This window comes from Portunus trituberculatus, chromosome 38 (assembly GCF_017591435.1).
Source record: "Portunus trituberculatus isolate SZX2019 chromosome 38, ASM1759143v1, whole genome shotgun sequence".
Lineage (NCBI taxonomy): Eukaryota > Metazoa > Arthropoda > Malacostraca > Decapoda > Portunidae > Portunus > Portunus trituberculatus.
The window spans coordinates 9,505,613-9,531,096 of NC_059292.1; the positions used below are offsets into that span (position 1 = coordinate 9,505,613).

A 25,484-nucleotide genomic window follows, 5' to 3' on the forward strand; every position below is an offset into this window, starting at 1 on the left:
GCTCCTCTGAGACAGAAAGCAGCAGCAGTATGTATGGTAGTATATTACTATTATTTTTATCATTATTATTATTATTATTATTATTATTATTATTATTATCGTCATTATTATTACTATTATTATTATTATTATTATTTTAATAGCAGTAGCAGTAGTAGTAGTAGTAGTAGTAGTAGTAGTAGTAGTAGTAGTAGTAGTAGTAGTAGTAGTAGTAGTAGTAGTAGTAGTAGTAGTAGTAGTAGTAGTAGTAGTAGTAGTAGTAGTAGTAGTAGTAGTAGTAGTAGTAGTAGTAGTACTAGTTGTTGTTATTGTTGTTGCAAAAAAGATGAAGAAGAAAACGAGAAATAGCAAGAACAAGAAGATTACAAAGAATATGATGAAGAAAAAAACAAACAAAAAAAACAATAACCAGGAAATAAAGCAAGAAAATAAGGAAAAAGAAGAAAGTCATTCTTATCACATCCTCGCCCTTTGTCAAACTCACCGCGCCTGTTGTTCGGTCTTCCATCTCCCGACGAGGCCGAAGCTTTCTTCCCCCTTGTGAACGCCTCGCACGTATCCTGAGGAGCTGCAGGGGACATCAGGCGACCACCGCACGAGGATTATCCTAGAAATCGGTTTCTCTTGACCAGCGAAGAATTTATTGCCCGCAGCCGCCTTAGTGACAAATCTTACCCCTTCGTGTTTGGAAAGGAAAGGGTTACAAGTTCGTTTCTCTCCTCTTCGTCTTGCTTCAATAGATATATTTCTCTGAGACTTATGTCGCGTCATTATTGCCGATTTTCAAGTTGGGTTGTAAGTTTTCCTCCTGTCTCGGTTCTTTATTGGTCTCATTTCCTGACAAATTTTTGAATTGTTGTGTTGAGGGATTATTGGAGAGAGAGAGAGAGAGAGAGAGAGAGAGAGAGAGAGAGAGAGAGAGAGAGTTTGTGTGCAGAAATTTCCACAACTGTAGTAAGGGCAAATATCTTTAATGATTATCTCGTGTTTCGTCAATAACAAGATTTATAACATTGCCCCAAAACTCTAAAAATGTAGGGATGGAAAGCATACTTAAAAGACTGAAAGATAGGAGGACAATCCGTCAGTAGAAATAAAACCCTATTGACAATTAAGAAATCATCTTCCTTAATAATACCTTTCCTTGTCTTCATACAAGTGACTGACTTTTCTTATTCTTCACGTTCACTAGAAAATCATTTATTATTGATAAAGAACAGACAAAACTTTCATGATGTTCTGCTTTAACGCTCCACTGCTCTACGCCATCATCCTCCCCTTCCGTGTCTCCTCCACTTCCCTCATTGACCCTCACGAGGGGAGAGCAAAACGTTTTGTATGAAAAATCAGTAGTAAAGATATTAAGCATGATGCATTATGGTACCGCTCTCTCTCTCTCTCTCTCTCTCTCTCTCTCTCTCTCTCGGTTGTGTATATTTGTTCAGCTTCCCCAGCTGAGCTCACACACACACACACACACACACACACACACACACACACACACACACACACACACACACACACACACACACACACACACAGAGAGAGAGAGAGAGAGAGAGAGAGAGAGAGAATCATATTCCGGCATCTAACAATAGAACAATAACACAAACAAAAACAACAACAATGATACTACTACTACTATTACTAGTACTACTACTACTACTACTACTACTACTAACAATAATAATGATAATAATGATAATTAATGATAATAATAATAACAACAACAATAATAATAATAATAATAATAATAATAATAATAATAATAATAATAATAATAATAATAACAATAACGGAGGCGGAAAAGATAAAAGTACAAACGTTTAGTTAATTGGTCAGCAAACTATGAAGGGAATATGAGTGAAAAGGGTGTTAAGGATTAGATGTAGACCAGGCAAAGGGTATTAAGAAGCGCTGTGTCACGAACCAGACGGCCCAGAGGAGTGTTAGGAGAGGATGTACTAAGCTACGATTACGTTACGTTCACAACACCAAGTCGACAGCAGTGACATAAAGAAAATGAAACAAGTAAGTGATAATGAATAAAAGAGAATAAGATAAGATTGAATAGATAAAACAAATTCACTGCATAACTAACTGACTGAATAAACAAATAAATATACATGAATCACAACTGAAAATATCAACCTACAAAGTGACACTAATTAAACACTACAAATCGATTGTGAAAGAAGGAAAAGCAAAAAAAAAAAAAAAAAAAAAAAACAGGAAAGTCTCGACAAAAAACAATATTTCAGAAAGAAGGCAAGTAAACAAACAACAAATATGTCTAACCTCAGGTAGGTAAACATACTGGGAAACCGTATAACAAGGAAACACAGACGAACAGTGGTGGTGGAAGAAGAAATGAAAAAATGGAGAACACATAAGAGGAGTGGTAGGTACAAAAGAACTTACAGTTCAGAACAGGATATTACGTAGAGAGAAACTGATGTAAGAAGGAAAATAATTCAGGTGGTGACGTAAGAACAATGACAGAGTGAACTTTAAACCTGCAATGAAAAGATAAACAAAATAAATAAAATAAACAAAACAGTAACAACACATCACAGGAACGAAAAAGTATTACAGATTTAAAATTAACTTTTTTGTCACAAATAATAATGAGAAGATTAGAGACCAAAGAAGAAAATACATCAATATATACAGAGAGAGAGAGAGAGAGAGAGAGAGAGAGAGAGAGAGAGAGAGAGAGAGAGAAAGAGACATGACTGACTCTCTCTCTCTCTCTCTCAAACAAACAAACAAACAAACAAATAAACAAATAAACAAGAGATATCATGTAGAAAAATACGACAAACTGGTAATCACACACACACACACACACACACACACACACACACACACTTCCCATCATGTTCACTTATCATTATCAGTCATAACATTGATATACCCTCAACATACAACACCACTGGGTTACGGAAGATATAACCATACCTAGGTGTCAAACTTAGGATAATGTTTGCATGCGTAGATGAATGACAAATAATAATAATAATAACGGCAACAACTATAACTATGCACTACTACTACTACTACTACTACTACTACTACTACCTACCTACTACTACTACTACTACTACTACTACTACTACTACTACTACTACTACTACTACTACTACTACTACTACTACTACTACTATTACTGTTATTGCTATTACTATTGATATGGTTCCAACGTCAAGTGCCTCTTATGAGAAATTAATACCGCCTTCAAATCAATAATTCTTCGTTTCTATGAAGTGGTTAAAAGGGGAGGCGTTAAACAACTACTACCACTACAACTACTGTTACCACCACCACTACTACTACTACTACTACTACTACTACTACTACTACTACTACTACTATTACTGCTATTATTACTACTGAAATATTCGTACCGATGAAGCGTTATAGCTTAAAATATTATGTATACTGGGGCAGAAAATGACGATAATGCTCTTGTTTGATACATTGAAGTCCGAGACACGTTCACTACACGCTGAATGAAAACAACGCAAACACAGACCCATATCTAAAAAGGAAGTGGTGATAGCTTAACTCAGAGTATGATAGAGCGGCGCCTTACCCACGAAAGTATAGATGTACACACTTGTGGGGAAACTGATAAGCGCGCCACTTGCTCCCGCCACGGATACTCCCTTTTAACACGACATTATATAACTTTGGGATATTATTATAACTGTTTTGAAATGCTACATGGATTGTTACTTGATTCTCTTGGATTTTTTTTTTTTATATTTCTTCATTAATTTTGCAATTATTGTCAAACTGTCGCTAGAATCATGAAAACATTAGTGAAAGTTTCAGTGATAAATCAATCATCCTCTTTTATTTTTTGGAGAAGAAATGTCTGTGATATTGAGTCGATTAATCATGTTTCAGGTGACACCATTTTTCCTTGATCAGATCCTCCATTGAAATTTTAAACATAGAATACAAACACTCAAGCTTGCATCTCTCATCGGTGCACTGCACTGCACACTTGCACCAAAGCCCTGCCCGCTCATCACTTCACCATGGACAGAACTCATAAACCATACAGGATCTTAGTAAAACAGTTATTCATTTTCTTTTATATCGGGTATTCTTTTTTTTTTATTCCTGATGACACTATAGCTGAAACAGTATAAAAACAGATTCAGCACCAATGAACAGCAACAACACAAGAGAATCGTACGTAAAGTAAATCTGGCAACACTTCCGAGGTTTATGTGCCACTATCGCGACGCCTGGTGGATCCCACATTACCATGAAGCACAACATCGTTCCATCAAGTTATTCGTGTTTTTGCGTTATTAGATGCACACATACATAACTATGTCTTAATTGATCTTGCGAAGAATGCTCGACGCTACTATAGATCGCGAAACTTTAATTGAATAAAAGCGATTATGTAAAGTATATTAGCAAAAGAGAGCGTGAGGAGAGGTCCGCGAAAATGCTAGAAACTTGTAGATCAAAACGTTTCTCGTGTTATCTCAGGGCGGAAGGCACGTCATTATTTTGATCCGCAGCAATGTAGCCCAGCGACTTGTGTTGAAAGTTCAGACAGTCAAGTTTCATAACGAGCAAAGGAAAGACGACATCGACAACACTATTGATTTATTGTCATCATTGTCGTTCAGTGTATAAGTGAACAAGAAATAAAGGACGCAGAGTAACGAACGTTTAGTGAGCATCTGAAACTGTACTGTACGTAGCTTGCCTCACATGACTAAGAGAAGGACACTCTGTGAACTGAACTGCAGCAGCACGAGGCACCTCACTATATCCACTGGGTTCTCTGATGCACACACACACACACACACACACACACACACACACACACACACACACACACACACACAAATAGGTGGTTCATGACGCACTCTCCAAGTGTGCCATGTGTGATAATTATATAATCGGCAAGATTTGGAGGTAAGACTGAGATATATGTAACTTGACACTTAAGAAATTTTTGCAGATATGTGTGTCCTAGGATGAGTCTGAGAATTGGAGGAGAGAGGCAATAAAGGAAGGGCTGTGCAGCAATGTACAACCAATCAGAATTTATGACCAGCGTTTACGGTTAGTCGCTAGGGGGATCCCGGGAGATAGTTTCTACATAAATTGATAAAAAAAAATATATATATACTGTACAAAACAATTTTTTATTATTATTCTTTTTTACTACTACAATTTCTTTTCAGTCTTGATTAAATAGTTCGTGTAAGTTTAAAATTGAATTCTGAAGGACTTCACTCTCAAAGAAATAAATGATTGAGTAGGGGAAATCTTTTAGTGCCAACTGTCTTATTTTCTTTTTCGTTCTGTCAAACCCTACAAGGTTACTGAAGTACGTAAAGAGCACCATGTTGTTTATATACATATATATATATATATATATATATATATATATATATATATATATATATATATATATATATATATATATATATATATATATATATATATATATATATATATATATATATATATATATATATATATATATATATATATATATATATATATATACCGTTTGTGAAATTGCCCATTTCATGAAATGGGCAAACCAATTCATGAAATGAACCTAACCTAACCTAACCTAACCTAACCATTTCATGAAATGGCCACTCCATTGCACATTTCATGAATTGGGTTAGGTTAGGTTAGGTTCATGAATTGGGTTCATTTCATTGAATTCATATATATATATATATATATATATATATATATATATATATATATATATATATATATATATATATATATATATATATATATATATATATATATATATATATATATATATATATATATATATATATATATATATATATATATATGAAAAATAAAATACTGTTAATGGTGAAATAACTTTTTTCATATTTTGAAATAATCATATCAGCGTTTAATAGAAAAAAATATTATGATGTTCAATGTTGTAAAGACAAAATAATAAAAGATTGAAGATGAATGGAAGGAGAGTTTTGGATTCGTACTCAAACGCGTCTGCAAATTCATGTTGTTTTCAAAATAAACCAACTTACAAACTAACCAAATATCTAAATATACAAACAAAGATAAAGAAAAAATAAATAGGATTGTATATTTAGAACAAACAGAACAATGAAATTGAGATAAAAGATAACTCCAAATCTAGACGTTCCTTATCTCTTTTGATATTTGGCCAGCAAAGACGATTTGCCCATCGACACACGGTAGACTATTGGGGTTAGGATTACAATTCTATCACTCTAGTTTTTATATTTCTTCTAGCATTAAATAACAGCAGGGTAGGCAATGGCACACATAGAAGAATGATACATTTGTCATGTTCTGCCATTCACACCGATGAATGAAACTAACGTTAATGACTTTATCATGGCAATGTTGATGTTAAAGTGACAATCATATCAGTGCTGGTTGTGAAATACGTCCATAATCAACAGCAAAGTAGTGGTTGCAATACTCAGAGAAAATGACAAGACAGATCTGGACTGACGAGTGTAGGGAAAAGATCCACGGTGATGTGCCAATCATCATCATAATGTGATAATATTTGTGACTTCATCAGAATGTCAATTAATTTCCATGAATTACGTAAATCGGTCAGCCTGACGAACTGCTGGTGCAGGCCGTGAGGTCGGGCCGCCGGGAATGGATTGAGGCAGCCGTCTCTATCGGCGCCAACGTGCATCTCAAACCTACCGTCCAGTGCTCATGATCTGCCCAACGGTTCCTTACTGGCTCTGGCAGCTGGCCTTGGCCATACCCATCTAGTACAAGTCTTCCTTAGTGCCGGAATACACGTGGATGACGGTGGAGGATTCGGATACACGCCACTTCAAGTAGCAGTGCATCAAGGAAAAGATAAAATGGTGGAAACCCTGTTGAAAGTGCAGCCTGAAGGTCCAGATGTCAATGCTGTTGATAAGGATGGCAAGTTTAGAAATATTTCTATTCAGGAAGTTTTTTCTCTTTGGTGCGAAATGATGTAGTTATAAACAGCACAATTATTATTATTTTTTTTTTTTTACATGGAAAGAAAATTGATTAGTGAGTTTCAATACCTTCATGCCACATTTCAGGTGTCACTTCACTTCACCTAGCAGCGCGAAACGGCTCTGTGTATTCCGCCAAGGTCCTGATTGATGCTGGGGCTGATCTTAACGCTCGGGACAGCAGCATGAGAACACCTCTCCATGTCTCAGTTTTGGGCAAGTCAACAAATATAATGAAGCTCCTTATGGATGCTGGTTGTGACGTGAAAGCCATCAATGACAGAGGCTTCTCTGTTCTACATATCGCAGCACTTTCTGGAAACGAGAAGGCTGTCCAGGAACTGCGCATGGCAGGAATCGAGACAGATGAAAAAGATTCTATGGGACTCATGCCAGAAGATGTAGCAGATGTCTGGGGAAGCCATGGGACCGCCTGGCTGCTACGCAAAATGCCTAAAGCGACAAGGAATACAAAGATTACTACTGCCAATTCTTCCTCTAGCACAATGGTAGTAGGTCTTGCCCTCGGCAGCATTGGGAACAATTATTCGCAATTAATGACACAGCAATTTGTATGTAGCACATTCTCTCCAAGCATATTGCAAAATAAGAGATGATGGTATAATGAAGTTAACTCTATATCTTTTAATTATTTTGTCTGTTGAGGGTACTACGAATTTCAACACTTTCGCTGTGTTTGTATCCAGAAGAACTATACACTTCCCGTTCATCTTACTTAGTCATTAGAATATATGAAATCAGTATGACTGAGACGAATTTTTGCATTGCAGCGATTAAGTTATGGTGATTATGAGGCTGAGGGGCAAAAGACACTGAAGTGGGCTAAGATGGAAGGAATGGCATTCATGCTGGAAGCCAATGTCCCTAAGAACCGTGACCCTCACTATCAAGATGAAGCAGGCTTTACAGCATTGCACTGGGCGGCACAACTTGGCCGAACCTCAACCGTTAGGGCTCTCTCTAAATCCTGTTGTTCTTATGCTAGTGCTGTTACCATCGCAGGTGACACACCTGCCCAACTAGCCGAAGAGGCACGCTACACACAGCTGGCCCAGTAATTGTCGGCGATGGCAGCAATGAAAGTCAGTAACATCGGTAGTACCTTTTCATTGTTTTTCTAATATACTGATAGTTCCTTGAATTTACAGACAATATATCCACAAATGTTTTTCTTTTAAGTTTTGAAATAATAGTTTCATGTTTAACTATCTACAAAATAATTCAGTTTAACATTATTCAATTATTTATTTAAATATTTATTCTTTTATTTATCTATTTACATTTTTCATGCCTGAGACACAGCAGGAGGACCACTCGCCGGTCGAACTTTACTGGAAACTTCTCATCACCATTAGCACCAGCGATGATGTAGGAGAGGCAGGAAAATTGTTGTCTTCAGGAGCACCACTGCACGCTACCAAAGACCTCCACACTGACGCGATGGTCCTTGCCATCACCTGTAATAGGCCTCGTATAGTGACTCTCTTGGCGGCAGCAGGGGCACCTCTCACCACAATTAGTGGAAACCTTTCTCTGCTACAGCTTGCCTGGCTGATCCCTGACGTCACTATACGCGTGAAAATCCTCATCACAAGGGTAAATTTCTGCCACTCTTGATAAATTTCAAATTCTACAAAACAGCAGAAGCGGAGTTTCTGTACCATGGTTATATAAACCAGTCTTCAGTGAAGAAGAAACCTCAAAATTATTTTTCTCTGTTCCAGATTTTCCTGAACGTTCTAAAGGTTGAGCAGGATCGTGTACGACCACAAGACTCGTTGTTGCGTAGTGGCATCGGTCACCTGTTGGATGGCCTCAGCAGCGACGCACCAGTCAACCAGTGAAACTTTACAACAAGATGAAAGTGATTGATCCTCAAAAGACCCTCCGATTCAACGACACAAATGTGGCAATCAAAGAATTGCTCATGGAGGAGAATTTACGCAAAAAGTTAGAAAATATGGAGAAATATGTTGTTGACTTCAGCCAAGAAGAGGCAAAGGAAGTGAAGGAGGCCGTGTTGAAGGAAGTGGGCGCCTTGGTGGCTCATGTGGCCAGCCAAAACAGTCTCTATAATGGTCGACTCGTCCTGGTTGGCAGTTCAGCAGATAACAGCCGCCTTTACGCTCCAGACGAGTTTGACATAAACCTAGTGGTGTCAGGGGTCGAGGGTGTCGAGGTGAGGATGGAAGAGCTAGCTTTCCACGAGGCAATTCTTGAGGGTCACCCTCTAAGGGCATGAGTGAGAGCAAATCACTCCGGCCTCCAGGGAATCGTCTTCAAGAACAACTTGTACTACTTGATGAAGAGCTGCCTGATGACGCGCCGCACCTGTGACTCTAGACTTAGTTACGTCCCCCCAGGACTGGAGAGGACGCAGGCAGAAGTGGCACTGAGGTTTGCGTGGCAAGGAGAGACGTTTCCGCTGCTACTGGTTAGTGTTGACGTAGTACCGGTGCTTGGTGTCCCCTGGCCGGCCTGGGTGGAGCGGCCGCCCCTCACTCCAGACTCCATGTCGGAGGTTTTCCTCACCAATACTGCGGAAGATGAATGGCGACTCAGTCTGGCGGGTGCCGAGGCAGAGGTGTTGAGTGGTCTAGACTGGGAGGACCGAGTGGTGTACGTATCATGTAAGTTGGTTATTTCTTACCTGAAGGCGGAGCGGTGGATGCCCAAGCCCATCAAGGACTCTTTCTGTTGGTGGGACTCCCGTAAATGGAGGATCACGGTGCCTGCCGTGTTTGGCGTCAAGAACTGCTTCTTGAGGATACTGGAATCCAAACAAGAGGAAGTTTGAATGGCCGCGAGACAGACAGGCAGCTGTCGCCGCTATTCTTAAGGGAATGTGTGCGGACTTTAAGGATCCTACTAATGGCCATGAGTTCCTTGTCCCCAGAAAAGTTCATGCTTACTTTGGGGGAGCGTTTGAGAAACCAAAGTTGGGCGAGGGCGCTCCAGCGATCATCAAAGTTCTTGAGAAGAGTAGCGTTAGCGGCTGGCTTGAAGAACTATAGTGAAGACACACACACACACACACACACACACACACACAGAGAGAGAGAGAGAGAGAGAGAGAGAGAGAGAGAGAGAGAGAGAGAGAGAGAGAGAGAGAGAGAGAGAGAGAGAAAGAGATTTCTGAATATAGAATAGTATTCTTTTTCCTGTGCAGACAGAATCCGTTGTAAGCCTCCATGACTCTTATGCTTCATTCTTACGCACATCAGCCGAAGGTATTTCTCACAAGAAAATAACATACTTGAAATTACATGTGTCATATTGAATAAAACCTACCTGTCTAAAATTAAGCATTTGAGTCTCTATTTAGTTCTTGTACTATACTTGTATACTTATGTTGCCGCTCCATTGTGCCTCCTTTTTTTTTTTTTATTTATACCATGTGGACTTTTCACGGGAATTTCTGGGCTAAAGGGGATACTTTTTGGGGTATCTCCTATTTCAAAGCCCACCCGCTAGGAAACCGTTGCCCCGAATGAGGAAGCCCAACCTACACTCGGACCGTGGACAGGATTCGAACCAGTGCGCTTGAAGACCCTTCGGACCCCAAAGCAGGCATGGTTCCACTGTACCACGGCGGTCCTTTATCACTTTTTGCCACAGGTGTTCCTGTGTTGGATCGGATGTTTTTTTTTTTTTTATATAGAAATACTTTTAAACAAAACGAATTCAAGAAGCTACACGGACCTTATCAAACACCTCTTAGCAAATTCTAACAGTGTATGGAGATATACAAACTCATTGTACACTCTATCGCTATTATAGTGACAATCCCAGTGATGTCTAATGGAATATGACCGAGATAAGATGACACATCCATGTTAACTGAACAATCTTGGCTTAAAATGTAATATAAGAACAACACACTGTTTTTTTTTTTTACATCGTATACACCTAGTTTCAAAACACTCAAGTGAATATGTGAATAGTGTTGTTAGGTAAAAAGAATTAAGGAAAAACGAACTTGGAAATAAGAAGAAAGAGGCTCCAATCAAGGGGGCGAAACTTAAGAGTTAAAACCAATATTGAGCTTCATATGGAAGGAAGAAACTTGTAATAAAGACGAAAAATGTTTGACCTAGAAGGATGGAGTTTACCAAAATAAAGTGCAAGGAACTTTTGGTTGAGAAGGAAATGGTTGGAGTTTAAAAGGAAGGGATTAGAGATAGCAAACTGTTGATAACACACACACACACACACACACACACACATATATATATATATATATATATATATATATATATATATATATATATATATATATATATATATATATATATATATATATATATATATATATATATATATATATATATATATATATATATATATATATATATATATATATATATATATATATATATATATATATATATATATATATATATATATATATATATATATATATATATATATATATATATATATATATATATATATATATATATATATATATATATATATATATATATATATATATATATATATATATATATATATATATATATATATATATATATATATATATATATATATATATATATATATATATATATATATATATATATATATATATATATATATATATATATATATATATATATATATATATATATATATATATATATATATATATATATATATATATATATATATATATATATATATATATATATATATATATATATATATATATATATATATATATATATATATATATATATGTGTGTGTGTGTGTGTGTGTGTGTGTGTGTGTGTGTGTGTGTGTGATTTTTTTTATGAAAGGGGAGGACTGACCAAGGGCAATAAAAATATAAAGAAAAAAAGCCCCTGCACTCAGTTGCCAGTCTCCTTACAGAACCAAAGTAAAGGGACAAATGTCTTGAAACCTCCCTCTTGAATGAGGTGAAGTCATTGGAAGTTGAAAATACAGACACAGGCAGGGAGCTCCAGATTGACAGATTTGCGTTGGAGAGTGTCGTGAATATGAAAACACATCGAACCATGAATGTAGGCTTTAATGGACATAAAGCGAGCCAGTACACACACACACACACACACACACACACACACACAGAGAGAGAGAGAGAGAGAGAGAGAGAGAGAGAGAGAGAGAGAGAGAGAATGTCGACTATTCTGTGACAAAGGGAAATAATTTTAATAATAAAGTGTCCACAGTTTGATTATTGTGAAGTTTGCTTTGTTGTGTAGGTCCTCACTTGAGAGAAAACAAAGCGTCCTTCAGATCCAAACAACCTTCTCCCCTGTCACCTTTTATACTATACTACAGTGAGTCAGTCAGTCACTGACTCACCGTTCCCAGAATCATACCGGTGGCGACACAAGGTTTGATCTTGCTGGAACCCAGTGGTGATATTGGGTGGTGTGGGTGGAGGACGTGCTTGCTGTTACAACTATTCAACGCCGAATTTCAGCCTCATTGCAGAGAACCATTTAAGGACTGAAAAATATAGAATGTTATGATGTTCTGTATTATACTTATTGTAATTCAGCTGTTGTTTGGCATCACTACGAGGCGCCTCACAGTTAAGCATGCAACTACTGCGCTGCCAGGCTCCGTCGCATGTACTATAAAATTCACTGTTACCAAAAGCAAGAAATTATAGATGGTAGTGTGTGTGTGTGTGTGTGTGTGTGTAAGAGAGAGAGAGAGAGAGAGAGAGAGAGAGAGAGAGAGAGAGAGAGAGAGAGAGAGAGAGAGAGAGAGAGAGAGAGGCAAGGAATGGCATTAAAACGTTTCTGCCAGCACAGTGCAAGGTTTCCTCTTTCGTGACGTAGGCATGAGAGCTGTGAGGGATGAACAACAACCACGTGAGTCTACCCTACATATCTTGGAGGAGCGGAGAGCCGCGCTGGTGTTCAGACAGAGAGAGAGAAGGACTGAATTTTCGGCATATTCGACGGAAGTACCATGAATGATATTCCTGAAAACTTTGAGGTAAGTCATCAGTGTTTTATGACACAGTGCAGGCGGTATCTTACACTCTTAAGTACATGCGTCGCTTGTGTTCTGTGAAAAGATGAAAATCTTTTGCCCAGTCTGTAATACAGTGGATGGAAGTGGATAGAAATAACAGTGACATTCTGAAAGTACCAGATAGATCATAAAGGAAGATTACTCGTATACTCCAACGACATGAGCTGAATATAATTTCGAACAGTGTATGGGGTAGTAACTAGGCCAATAGCTGAGCGGGAAAGGCACGTGGTGAATGTTTTAGTTACTTTCAGCACATGCCGGGAATTGTTGATACCAGCGATAAGAAAAAAAAAAATAAATAAATAAATAAATAAATAAAAAATAAAATATATATATATATATATATATATATATATATATATATATATATATATATATATATATATATATATATATTCATTGATATAAGTTGCGTCACAAAAAAATGACAGAACTTTTATATTATCAAGGCGTTATGCATTGCTTTTTTCTGCGTCACCTTCAGACACAAGTGGTGACGGTGCTTTAGATAAGAAAGCAAAAAAAAAAAATAAAATAAATAATAATAATAAATAAATAAACGTATAAAGATAAAAAAAAAAAAACGTCCATGATAAATCACTTTAAACAATAGCACATTAGTAATAACGATGAGGGTAATAAAGATAACATCAAATATTACAATAATAACGGTAATGGTAAAAAACTATAATGATAGCAGTAATAATAATAATAATAATAATGATAATAATAATAATAATAATATATATGATAATAATAATAATAATAATAATAATAAAAATAAATGCTAATAATAATAGTAAATAATAAAAGATGGGAAGTAAAATACAACAATGGCAAATCAAAACGCTCGTTACACAATATGAATAAATAAGGAGAACTCTCGTACAAGGCAACAACGTTCATCCGGGGATTGCCTTTGGGATTCCCAGTCATATGACGCAACATAGGACCATTTAGAAGATGTCACGGTTCAAGCGATGTCGTTGTGGTTATTCCTCTAGTTTATCTCTTTTATACAATGAAGTACCACACAGTTTCGAGTACGATTTATGTGGTTTTCTTTTTTCTTTGTTTTCCTTCCTTTAATTTCTTTTCATTGTCTCATACGAGTTAATCAAAATACTTCAGTGGTTACAAGGCATTTCGTAACTGTGTGTGTGTGTGTGTGTGTGTGTGTGTGTGTGTGTGTGTGTGTGTGTGTGTACACGCATGCATTGAAGAGAGTGAATGTTGTGAGAGTGTGGATGAGTTCCCTTATCCTTTCATAGCAATTGGCCAAGACTTGTATGTCACAGAGGGTTTACGGGTGAGAAAGACTGAATTAATTAAGGTTCACATGTCGTTATGTCTAGATTACCATAAATCAAAGATCAAATGTCTTAAAGAACTTTGACATTAAATTGCCGGCGCAACAATAACTGATACTTAAGTGTAATATAAATTTTTAGAGCATGACACGCTCAGAAAATTATAATACAATTAAGACTTTTAAAAAGAAGCCAATAAACAAAGTAGGTAAAAAAACTAAGTTGATTGTATAGAGAAAATCAGACAGATCAGTAAAAAAAAAAAAAATATATATATATATATATATATATATATATATATATATATATATATATATATATATATATATATATATATATATATATATATATATATATATATATATATATATATATATATATATATATATATATATATATATATACACACACACACACACACACACACACACACACACACACATATATATATATATATATATATATATATATATATATATATATATATATATATATATATATATATATATATATATATATATATATATATATATATATATATATATATATATATATATATATATATATATATATATATATATATATATATATATATATATATATATATATATATATATATATATATATATATATATATATATATATATATATATATATATATATATATATATATATATATATATATATATATATATATATATATATATATATATATATATATATATATATATATATATATATATATATATATATATATATATATATATATATATATATATATATATATATATATATATATATATATATATATATATATATATATATATATATATATATATATATATATATATATATATATATATATATATATATATATATATATATATATATATATATATATATATATATATATATATATATATATATATATATATATATATATATATATATATATATATATATATATATATATATATATATATATATATATATATATATATATATATATATATATATATATATATATATATATATATATATATATATATATATATATATATATATATATATATATATATATATTAGGATCGACCGATTATCAGCCAGGCCGATTATCGGCGCCGATATTAAACATTTTGACGCATATCGGCATCCTTTTTTCTTTTCTTTTTTAATTCGACGGCCGATAAAAGATAAATTTAAAACTGGGTTATTTTGGCTCTGATGCAGCCGCGCTTCTGTCTGCTGTCATTACTTTGTCTCCAGCATTGTTCCACCCACAGCACCATCTGATTGGTTACAAGCAGAGCCACGGTAACAGCCAATCAGCAGTGAAAACTGTGCATGCACAGTGCTTACACACACGGTGGAGATACACACACCGTGGAGAACAAGTTGTGGTGTGGATTAAAGGACAGCGGCGGTACAGCCAACTGTTGGAAGGGAGCAGTTTCATAGAAACGTTTTCAGGAGCAACTTATGATTTCTCCTTCTCCCATGCTCCCTCCCCAATACTTCCTATTCTTTCTCTCTATTATTCTCTCGTGTTAATAAACTTATAAGGCAAATAAAACATGTTTATATTATCTGTCTATCTATCTATCTATCTATCAATCAATCTATCTATTTAGATCTATATCTATCAATCTATCTCTCTCTCTCTCTCTCTCTCTCTCTCTCTCTCTCTCTCTCTCTCTCTCTCTCTCTCTCTATATATATATATATATATATATATATATATATATATATATAATGTTTTGAGTTATTCAAAAATTAGGATGATCTGATAAATACAATTAAGCTACGAAAAGTATATGAACGGCGCCGACAAATAACAATCACAAATCCTTCTGTTGCCTTCTCAAGTGCAAATCATTACTATTTCCCTTACAACCATCCATAAGAATTACTTTAATCTCGTATATATTCTCACATCAGAACGGATTCCACCTCAACGTCGTCCACTATATCTTCATAACGTTTTTACAATATCTGAACACCGTGCTTTATTTATCAGTAATTTTCATATGTAGTAAGTACAATATTTCTCCTTTTTAACCAGTTACCCATATATATATGTATATATATATATATATATATATATATATATATATATATATATATATATATATATATATATATATATATATATATATATATATATATATATATATATATATATATATATATATATATATATATATATATATATATATTGTTACGTACGCCACACGGCTGCGGTTAACTGCTACAGCTCACTAGAGTGTTATTCTGGCAAAATCGCCAACTTTGTTACGGTCAGTACAGTGGGGATTATAAAACACTCCACAGAGTCCCCACTACTATAACTCACAGCCGCCGTAACCCTCAGGTTCTTTCAAGGTCGCCAACAGTGTATAATTTCCCCCACTGTAAGGGAATCTCCTCAGCAACTCCTTCTCCTCCTGTACCCAACCAAGTAGAATTTATAAATGGTAGATGTTATGTGTAACAGGGCGAGGCCTTAATACCCCCTAGAGAAACCGCCCACAAGGACAATTCCACCCACTTCTCTATGAAGTATTAATGCCTCTCCGCACGCCTTGTCCACAGACTGTGATAACTCACAGACTGGAACAACACGCGCGGTATATTACTATACTATCCTATTACGACAAGTGCTTCCTAACACCTGTCAGACTGACACCCCTAGCCTACTACTACTACAATATATGATGTGTACAGCACATCCGGTGATGTACACACAAGCCCAGACACCACCTACGGGTGACAACCGCTATACACGGAGTCCAGATACTCGTCACAGACAAGTCTGGCGGACGACAACTACGCACCACTGGCCGACATGAAGCCTCTCAGCATTCAATAGTGTGCGTGGCTACTACCACTACAATACAGTATACTACTGAAACTATACAAAAGATGGTGGGGGCACACAGCCGCCCACCAAACCCCACTGGTGACTACAACCACCAACAGCAAAAACAGGACGAAACAATAACACGTCCCTCTGCGTCGCCACACCCGAGTGGACGAACGCACAACAGGAAATGTAGGCCCCCAACAGGCTACACTTTCTCAGAACAACAAGCCCGTTGTTCTACACAGCCACGGTTTACTCAGTAACAAGCCAGCTACTCAAGGGAGGGCACAACTCCCAGACCGATGACTAATGAGCAACAAGAGAAGCCCAGCAACACGAATCTCCCTACACTGTGCCAGACCGACGAGAGTGCGTGTCTATCTCCGCTGAAGGCTACCTTGAGACTATAAACAGTATACTACTGATACTACACAACAGATGGTGGGGGCACACAGCCGCCCACCAAACCACACTGGTGACCACGGCCACCAACAAACAAACAGGACGAGACAAAACGTGTCTCTCCGCGTCGCCACACCCGAGTGGACGAACGCACGAGAAATGCAGCCCCAACCGGCCACACTTTCTCAGAACAACAAGCCCGTTGTTCTACAGCCACGGTCTACCGAGTAACAAGCCAGCTACTCAACAGGAGGGCACAACTCCCAGACCGATGACTAATGAGCAACAAGAGAAGCCCAGCAACACGAATCTCCCCACACTGTGCCAGACCGACGAGAGTGCGTGTCTATCTCCGCTGAAGGCTACCTTGAGACTGATGCGAGGCTCGCAGGCACACAAAATGGTGGAAACAAAGAGAGGGTGGTTGGCCGCACAGCGAAACAGTGACAGCCCGCGCTTGAGGCCATAGGCTACGCATATAATAAAATAATAAATTAAAGGGGACTAAGACGGTGCCCATCACAATATATATATATATATATATATATATATATATATATATATATATATATATATATATATATATATATATATATATATATATATATATATATATATATATATATATATATATATATATATATATATATATATATACATATGTATAAAAGAATATAAGTAACCAACGTAATACACCATTTAATATATTACCATACACATATAGTTACCTTGCTCCGTTCACGAAAATGAGAACGTAACACACCACCGAATATAATGACAATCTTGATATTTGCACGCAAGTAACTTCACTCAACGAATCTCTTTGTCTTAGTACCTATATTTAAGAATTAGGCTAACTTCTTACATGAATACACACGAGTAGATATGTTAAGTAACTTGTTCGTCAGTGCAACACACATGCACACAATCTATAGCTGTATACAAGATCTTTACTCATAAATGAAAATGCAAGTATATAACGTCATTATGCACAAGTACAAACACATAAATACATATCAAATTAATACCTAATCCTCCTATCATGATTCCTCCTTAATTCTAATTTACCTCAAAAGACTACATTGCAACTTATAGTTCCACTTACTGTTTATATGAAGTATATACAAAACGTTCATTCCGCCTTCAGCTATGCAGCCGAGGGCAGCCCACTCAGAGCCATGGTTGTCCTCCCTGCTTCCTCTCTCGTCTCTCTCTCTCTGGCCCCATGCCTCTACAATTTTCCTTTAGGACATTTATGGAGGCGTGTCTTGACCTTCACAACATGCCCCTCAAATGTACCGTTCACCAATCAAGTACAAGCTTACGTGCACCCCACGTGTGGTATCAACAACATCTAAGAACGACAACAACATCAAAGGATGTTTACCTGACCTAGGCTACCTGCCCCGGGGCTGGCCTGGGTCATAAACCTGTTTCCTTTTGACCCACTTATATCCTTCTAATCCCTTGTATGGTTGGGTGCGACAACAAACTGCGAACTGGCGAACTGTACATACATCCATGTTTTCTTTATTCCTTGCTTCTTCATATTGTAAATTGTGATGTGGGCATTTGACAGTGTGGGCATTTGACATAAATAAACAAATATATAGATGCACAGCGAAAGAGTGTATTAGTAAAACATGAACAATAAAAATATCTTAATCTTTTTTCGGTCAGCCCAAAAATCTGCTTGTGGAAGGTGTACGGGCAGGTCATTTGGAATGGGTGGAAGCCGCCTTCGCCTCCGGAGCTACTACAGACATACAACTGGCTCAAGATGATATCACAGTACCAAATGGTTCCCTTCTGGCTCTGGCAGCGGCCCAGGGTCATGACCATCTGGTACCCATCCTCCTTGGTGCTGGAGTTGATGTGGATGATGGTGGAGAGTTAGGGTACACACCCCTTCAAGCGGCGGTGCATAAGGGTCACGACAGAGTGGTTGACGAACTCATGAAGGCACAACCAAAACGTCCAAATGTCGACGCTCAAGATATAGATGGTAAGTGTTTTAATATTGTTTTGATAGTTTAAATATCTGTGAAACTGAGTGACCAAGATTGTTTCCTATTAAAGAAGCAGAGATGAGGTGATTGAATAAACGAGTTACTCATGTTGCGTTTCAGGTGTTAGCACGCTTCACATCGCCGCCCGGAAGGACAGGGTATACTGCGCCAAGGTCCTTATAGAAGCGGGGGCCGATATAAATGCCCGAGATAAAAGCCTGAGAACTCCTTTACACGTCTCAGTTTATGCCAATTCCACGAGTATAATGAGGCTCCTCCTAGATGCTGGTTGTGATGCAAACGCCATCAACGATAAAGGCCTATCAGTTCTCCATATTGCGGCACTGTGCGGAAACGAGATAGCCGTACAAGAATTGCGAATGGCAGGATTTGAGGCAGATGGGAAGGATACCATGGGACTCACACCAGAGGACATAGCTGATACCTGGGGAAGTCATGGTACCGCCTGGCTCCTTCGTAAGATGCCCAAAGCAACAATTACCACAAACACTATAGATCGTCCTTACTGCTCTGAAATTATGATGGTAAGTCCTAACATGAAACCAAGTCAAATCCAATAACTAAATTATTACCTTATGTGGATTCTTTATACGTATATATATATATATATATATATATATATATATATATATATATATATATATATATATATATATATATATATATATATATAACAAAGTTGAATATAATATGGTTATGAAGACATCCAATTAAAGAAAAACAGGAAAGAAACTTTGTTCCATATTCTTGAAAAAAACAAGGATTAGATTTAGAGAATATTGTAAAGAGAGGCAGTAGAATGTATTTACAGTTTCTTATTATGTCGTAGCGAAGGAGTTGGGAAGAGTACGAATTGGAAGGAAAGAAGACATTCACTTGGATGAGGCCAGGTAAAGCGTATCTATTAGAGGCTAATACCCCAATAAATCGCGACCCTCACTACCAAGACGAGGCAGGTTTAACGCCAATGCACCGGGCGGCCGAGCTTGGTTTAACTTTGATGGTTAGGGCTCTCTCCAATTTTACCTGTTCATATGCTGGAGCCGTAACCTATGCTGGCAACACACCTGCCCAACTAGCAGAAAGGGCCGGACACACACTGCTGGCTCAAGAACTATCATCGATGGCATCGGTAAAGGTAGGAGACGTCTGTTATACACAGGTTGACAATATTTAAATAAAATTAATACAAATAGTAACACTTACATTTGTACATTCAATTCTCAGGTCATTCTTTCTCACGATTCTGCAGGATGATCGTTCACCACTTGAACTTTACTGGAAACTTCTCATCACCATTAGTACCAGCGATGATGTAGGAGAGGCAGGAAAGTTGTTGTCTTCAGGAGCACCACTGCACGCTACCAAAGACCTCCACACTGACGCGATGGTCCTTGCCATCACCTGTAACAGGCCTCGTATAGTGACTCTCTTGGCGGCAGCAGGGGCACCTCTCACCACAATTAGTGGAAACTTTTCTCTGCTACAGGTTGCCTGGCTGACCCCTGACGTCACTATACGCGTCAAAGTCCTCATCACAAGGGTAAATTTCTGCCACTCTTGATAAATTTCAAATTCTACAAAACAGCAGAAGTGAAGAAGAAACCTCAAAATTATTTTTCTCTGTTCTAGATTTTCCTGAACGTTCTAAAGGTTGAGCAGGATCGTGTACAACCACAAGACTCGTTGTTGCGTAGTGGCATCGGTCACCTGTTGGATGGCCTCAGGAGCGACGCACCAGGCAACACTGCGTGGCCTTTCCTAGACAAAGATTACAGTAATTTGACGAGCTTCATGGTGGCCGCCGCCCGCAACAACTGTCCGCTCACCGCCACTTTCCTCAAGCTGTGTGGTGGAATGGCCTTCAAGCAGGATGACGGAGGGACAACTCCCCTGCACGCCGCACTGGAAACCAACCACCTAGGAATGGCAAGGGCCATGGTGCGAAATTTGGGGGCGTGTCCGTACGTGGCTGACTCCAAAGGGAACCTTCCGCTTAACCTCCTTCAGCCAGACATGAAGAAACATGTAGAGGAGGTAATGATAGATATCTTTCTCAGTCTGTTTGTCCCTCTGGAGTGTAGATAACACCATTCTTGTAAAGAAAATTTGTTCTCTAACCTCCTCTTTATACTAGATTTGAAACTGCAATAGAAAACCAGAAGTGCAAATGAAATTTTGATGTTTCATATTAACATCAAACAAAAAACAAAAAAAAACAATAAAAAGAGCTGCAAGGAAACACAAGGACCCAACGTGGCAGGCCCTGTATGAATCATATCAACCTATTAGATATATAAATCCTTAACACTTTATTCTACTTTTTGTTTTCCAGGAAATTTATGAACACGAGAGGCACCAGATCGAGAACTATCAAGAAAAGGCAAAAGATCAGGAAGATAAAATTATTTACCGAGACGTTCTGGAGGTACTGGAGACTCTGTTTGCCAAACACGTTGGTTTGTCAGAAGACACTCCACCTAAACCCATGCTGATTCAGGCTCTTTTGGTGGCCAGTCGACGCGGCATGCATCTGCTGACCTATTTGGTAATCAAAGTGGGAGGATTGCCCATCAATACGGTGGTGGATCCCATGCAAGATTCCACCGCTTTACATCAGACGGCATCCCATGGGCATACGGTGTGTGTGGCACTCTTGTTGAGTCTTGGGGCGTGTACACTCCAGCAAGACCGCTACGGCCATACAGCTGCCCACTTGGCCGCAATGTTTTGTCACAAACTGACCTACAGACAACTTATTAAAGAGATGGACAATCAAAAATTGTTAAGCCGTGCTGGTAGGACTCACAAGCAAGTCGCACAAAGTTTTAAGGCATACATGAAACTTTACAACAAGATGAAAGTGATTGATCCTCAAAAGACCCTCCGATTCAACGACACAAATGTGGCAATCAAAGAATTGCTCATGGAGGAGAATTTACGCAAAAAGTTAGAAAATGTGGAGAAATATGTTGTCGACTTCAGCCAAGAAGAGGCAATGGAAGTGAAGGAGGCCGTGTTGAAGGAAGTGGGTGCCTTGGTGGCTCATGTGGCCAGCCAAAACAGTCTCTATAATGGTCGACTCGTCTTGGTTGGCAGTTCAGCAGATAACAGCCGCCTTTACGCTCCAGACGAGTTCGACATAAACCTAGTGGTGTCAGGGGTCGAGGGTGTCGAGGTGAGGATGGAAGAGCTAGCTTCCCACGAGGCACTTCTTGAGGGTCACCCTCTAAGGGCACGAGTGAGAGCAAATCACTCCGGCCTCCAGGGAATCGCCTTCAGGAAAAACTTGTACCACTTGATGAAGAGCTGCCTGATGACGCGCCGCACCTGTGACTCTAGACTTAGTTACGTCCCTCCAGGACTGGAGAGGACGCAGGCAGGAGTGGCACTGAGGTTTGCGTGGCAAGGAGAGACGTTTCCGCTGCTACTGGTTAGTGTTGACGTAGTACCGGTGCTTGGTGTCCCCTGGCCGGCCTGGGTGGAGCGGCCGCCCCTCACTCCAGACTCCATGTCGGAGGTTTTCCTCACCAATACTGCGGAAGATGAATGGCGACTCAGTCTGGCGGGTGCCGAGGCAGAGGTGTTGAGTGGTCTAGACTGGGAGGACCGAGTGGTGTACGTATCATGTAAGTTGGTTCTTTCTTACCTGAAGGCGGAGCGGTGGATGCCCAAGCCCATCAAGGACTCTTTCTGTTGGTGGGACTCCCGTAAATGGAGGATCACGGTGCCTGCCGTGTTTGGCGTCAAGAACTGCTTCTTGAGGATACTGGAATCCAAACGAGAGGGGAAGTTTGAATGGCCGCGAGACAGACTGGCAGCTGTCGCCGCTATTCTTAAGGGAATGTGTGCGGACTTTAAGGATCCTACTAATGGTCATGAGTTCCTTGTCCCGAGAAAAGTTCATGCTTACTTTGGGGGAGCGTTTGAGAAACCAAAGTTGGGCGAGGGCGCTCCAGCGATCATCGAAAGCTTTAAAAAAAAGCAAGTGAATTACTGAGAAAGTCTTAGTGAAGTCTGGATAGAAAATGTTTTTTATAAAGTGCGACTTAAGACTTTTCTTTAGTTCATACTTCACGAAATTAACATGAATAACATGATATACTAAAATGTGAATATGTAAGTAGTTTAGTAGTTATACAAGTCCCCCAAAATGTAAAGTAATGGTAAGATGACATGTAGTAATGAAAGCATTACTATGTTACCTTCATATAAAGAAGTTATTGTCTAATTCCTAATTGATGTGATACAGTGTATGTTGGAAATACCACAGGAAAATAGAAACACCAATATATATATATATATATATTTTTTTTTTTTCATGAGAGAGAGAGAGAGAGAGAGAGAGAGAGAGAGAGAGAGAGAGAGAGAGAGAGAGAGAGAGAGAGAGAGAGAGAGAGAGAGAGAGAGAATCTTGAAGGAATTGAATAAGTACTGTAATGTAATAGATGAAAATAGCAATCGCTTACTGGTCAGGTTGAACATGTAACGATAGCTGGGAACGTACTGTTTGCTTCGATGATTTTACTGAACTATGTTTCTTAGAAAATCATATTATCTAGTCCTTGATTTGCTGTTACGTTATCACATGTTTGTTTCTAATGAACCAAATCTTACATGTATATAATATGTATTTGAAAAGTTTAATGAAATAAAACTAAAACTCTGGTGGCGATCATAGCTTTAATTACCTGATATTTTGTTGAGTATGAATGTTATCGCCTGTGAGTTCACGATGGAAATGTAAGATTTTTCTTATAATGATGGATAACTGATGCTTAACTCCCCCAAAAAATAGTAGGGGAAGAAAACTTAGGCCCAAGTTTTAGTAAAATAAGATTCGCATCTTGTATTTATACTGACAAATGTATCTGTTCATGGTCTTGCTTCACAGACAGACTAAACACAAACACACGCATACACACACACACACACACACACACACACACACACACACACACTCTCTCTCTCTCACACACACACACACACACACACACACACACACACACACCACACACACACACGCACGCACGCACGCACGCACGCACGCACACACACACACACACACACACACACACACACACACACACACACACACACACACACAGAGAGAGAGAGAGAGAGAGAGAGAGAGAGAGAGAGAGAGAGAGAGAGAGAGAGAGAGAGAGAGAGAGAGAGAGAGAGAGAGAGAGAGAGAGATTTATGGGTACATCGAGATTGAAACACTGTTAGATAAAGTTCGTCTCACAATACCTGAGCTTTCATTAATTAAATAGACAGAAATTTGAAATAAAAGTTTGTTGGAGAGAAGTGTATTAGAAAAAAGCCTCCATTGCATGAAGAAATGTTACATATTTTCTTGTGCAATTCTTTTCTTTTCACCATTTCATATTCTCTCATTTCTTTATTTTTCTATTAAGAAAACAACAACCTCACCTTAACTTCTGTAACATAATTAAACCTTACGGAGAACCAAGCAACCCGCCCCAACCGCTGGACTATGATCGATTAAGTTGTTCCGCAGGGTAAACCACCTACTCGTAGTATCTGATTATTATTATTATTATTATTATTATTATTATTATTATTATTATTATTATTATTATTATTATTATTATTATTATTATTATTATCATTATCATCATTATTATTATCATTATTATTATTAATATTATCATCAATATCATTATTATAGTTATTATCATTTAATAAGAATAATGAGTTATCCTCACAATTTTTATAGAAAATGTTTAAGATGAGATTATAATTTTGCATTATGTTGAAGCTACTGCGTGATAGATGCGGAATATATCACCATTACGAGGC

General features: G+C 37.6%; 2 protein-coding genes across 2 annotated transcripts; both read left to right on the plus strand.

The window, feature by feature from the left end:
• Nucleotides 1–4,912: 4,912 nt before the first annotated feature.
• On the plus strand, nucleotides 4,913–10,519 carry LOC123514677 (ankyrin-1-like). The gene is made up of 6 exons (XM_045272718.1): nucleotides 4,913–4,947; nucleotides 6,731–6,954; nucleotides 7,104–7,426; nucleotides 7,808–7,984; nucleotides 8,340–8,633; nucleotides 8,762–10,519. Exons 1-6 carry the CDS (start codon nucleotides 4,913–4,915, stop codon nucleotides 8,879–8,881), a joined length of 1,173 nt encoding a protein of 390 aa, XP_045128653.1. The 3' UTR covers nucleotides 8,882–10,519.
• Nucleotides 10,520–12,774: 2,255 nt separating this feature from the next.
• On the plus strand, nucleotides 12,775–23,942 carry LOC123514641 (ankyrin-1-like). Its single transcript, XM_045272628.1, has 7 exons — nucleotides 12,775–13,011; nucleotides 19,309–19,633; nucleotides 19,758–20,182; nucleotides 20,488–20,796; nucleotides 20,911–21,201; nucleotides 21,291–21,695; nucleotides 21,994–23,942. The coding sequence occupies exons 1-7, from the start codon at nucleotides 12,985–12,987 to the stop codon at nucleotides 23,656–23,658; spliced, it is 3,447 nt and encodes a 1,148-aa protein (XP_045128563.1). The 5' UTR covers nucleotides 12,775–12,984; the 3' UTR covers nucleotides 23,659–23,942.
• Nucleotides 23,943–25,484: the final 1,542 nt, after the last annotated feature.

Coding starts and splice junctions, on each gene's coding strand:
- LOC123514641 (XM_045272628.1), top strand. CDS start 12,985: ATGAATGATATTCCTGAAAACTTTGAG. Junction 13,012..19,308: donor ATATTCCTGAAAACTTTGAG/GTAAGTCATCAG, acceptor TTTTTCGGTCAG/CCCAAAAATCTGCTTGTGGA. Junction 20,183..20,487: donor ACTGCTCTGAAATTATGATG/GTAAGTCCTAAC, acceptor ATTATGTCGTAG/CGAAGGAGTTGGGAAGAGTA.
- LOC123514677 (XM_045272718.1), top strand. CDS start 4,913: ATGTGTGATAATTATATAATCGGCAAGATTTGGAG. Junction 4,948..6,730: donor ATAATCGGCAAGATTTGGAG/GTAAGACTGAGA, acceptor CCTACCGTCCAG/TGCTCATGATCTGCCCAACG. Junction 6,955..7,103: donor CAATGCTGTTGATAAGGATG/GCAAGTTTAGAA, acceptor GCCACATTTCAG/GTGTCACTTCACTTCACCTA.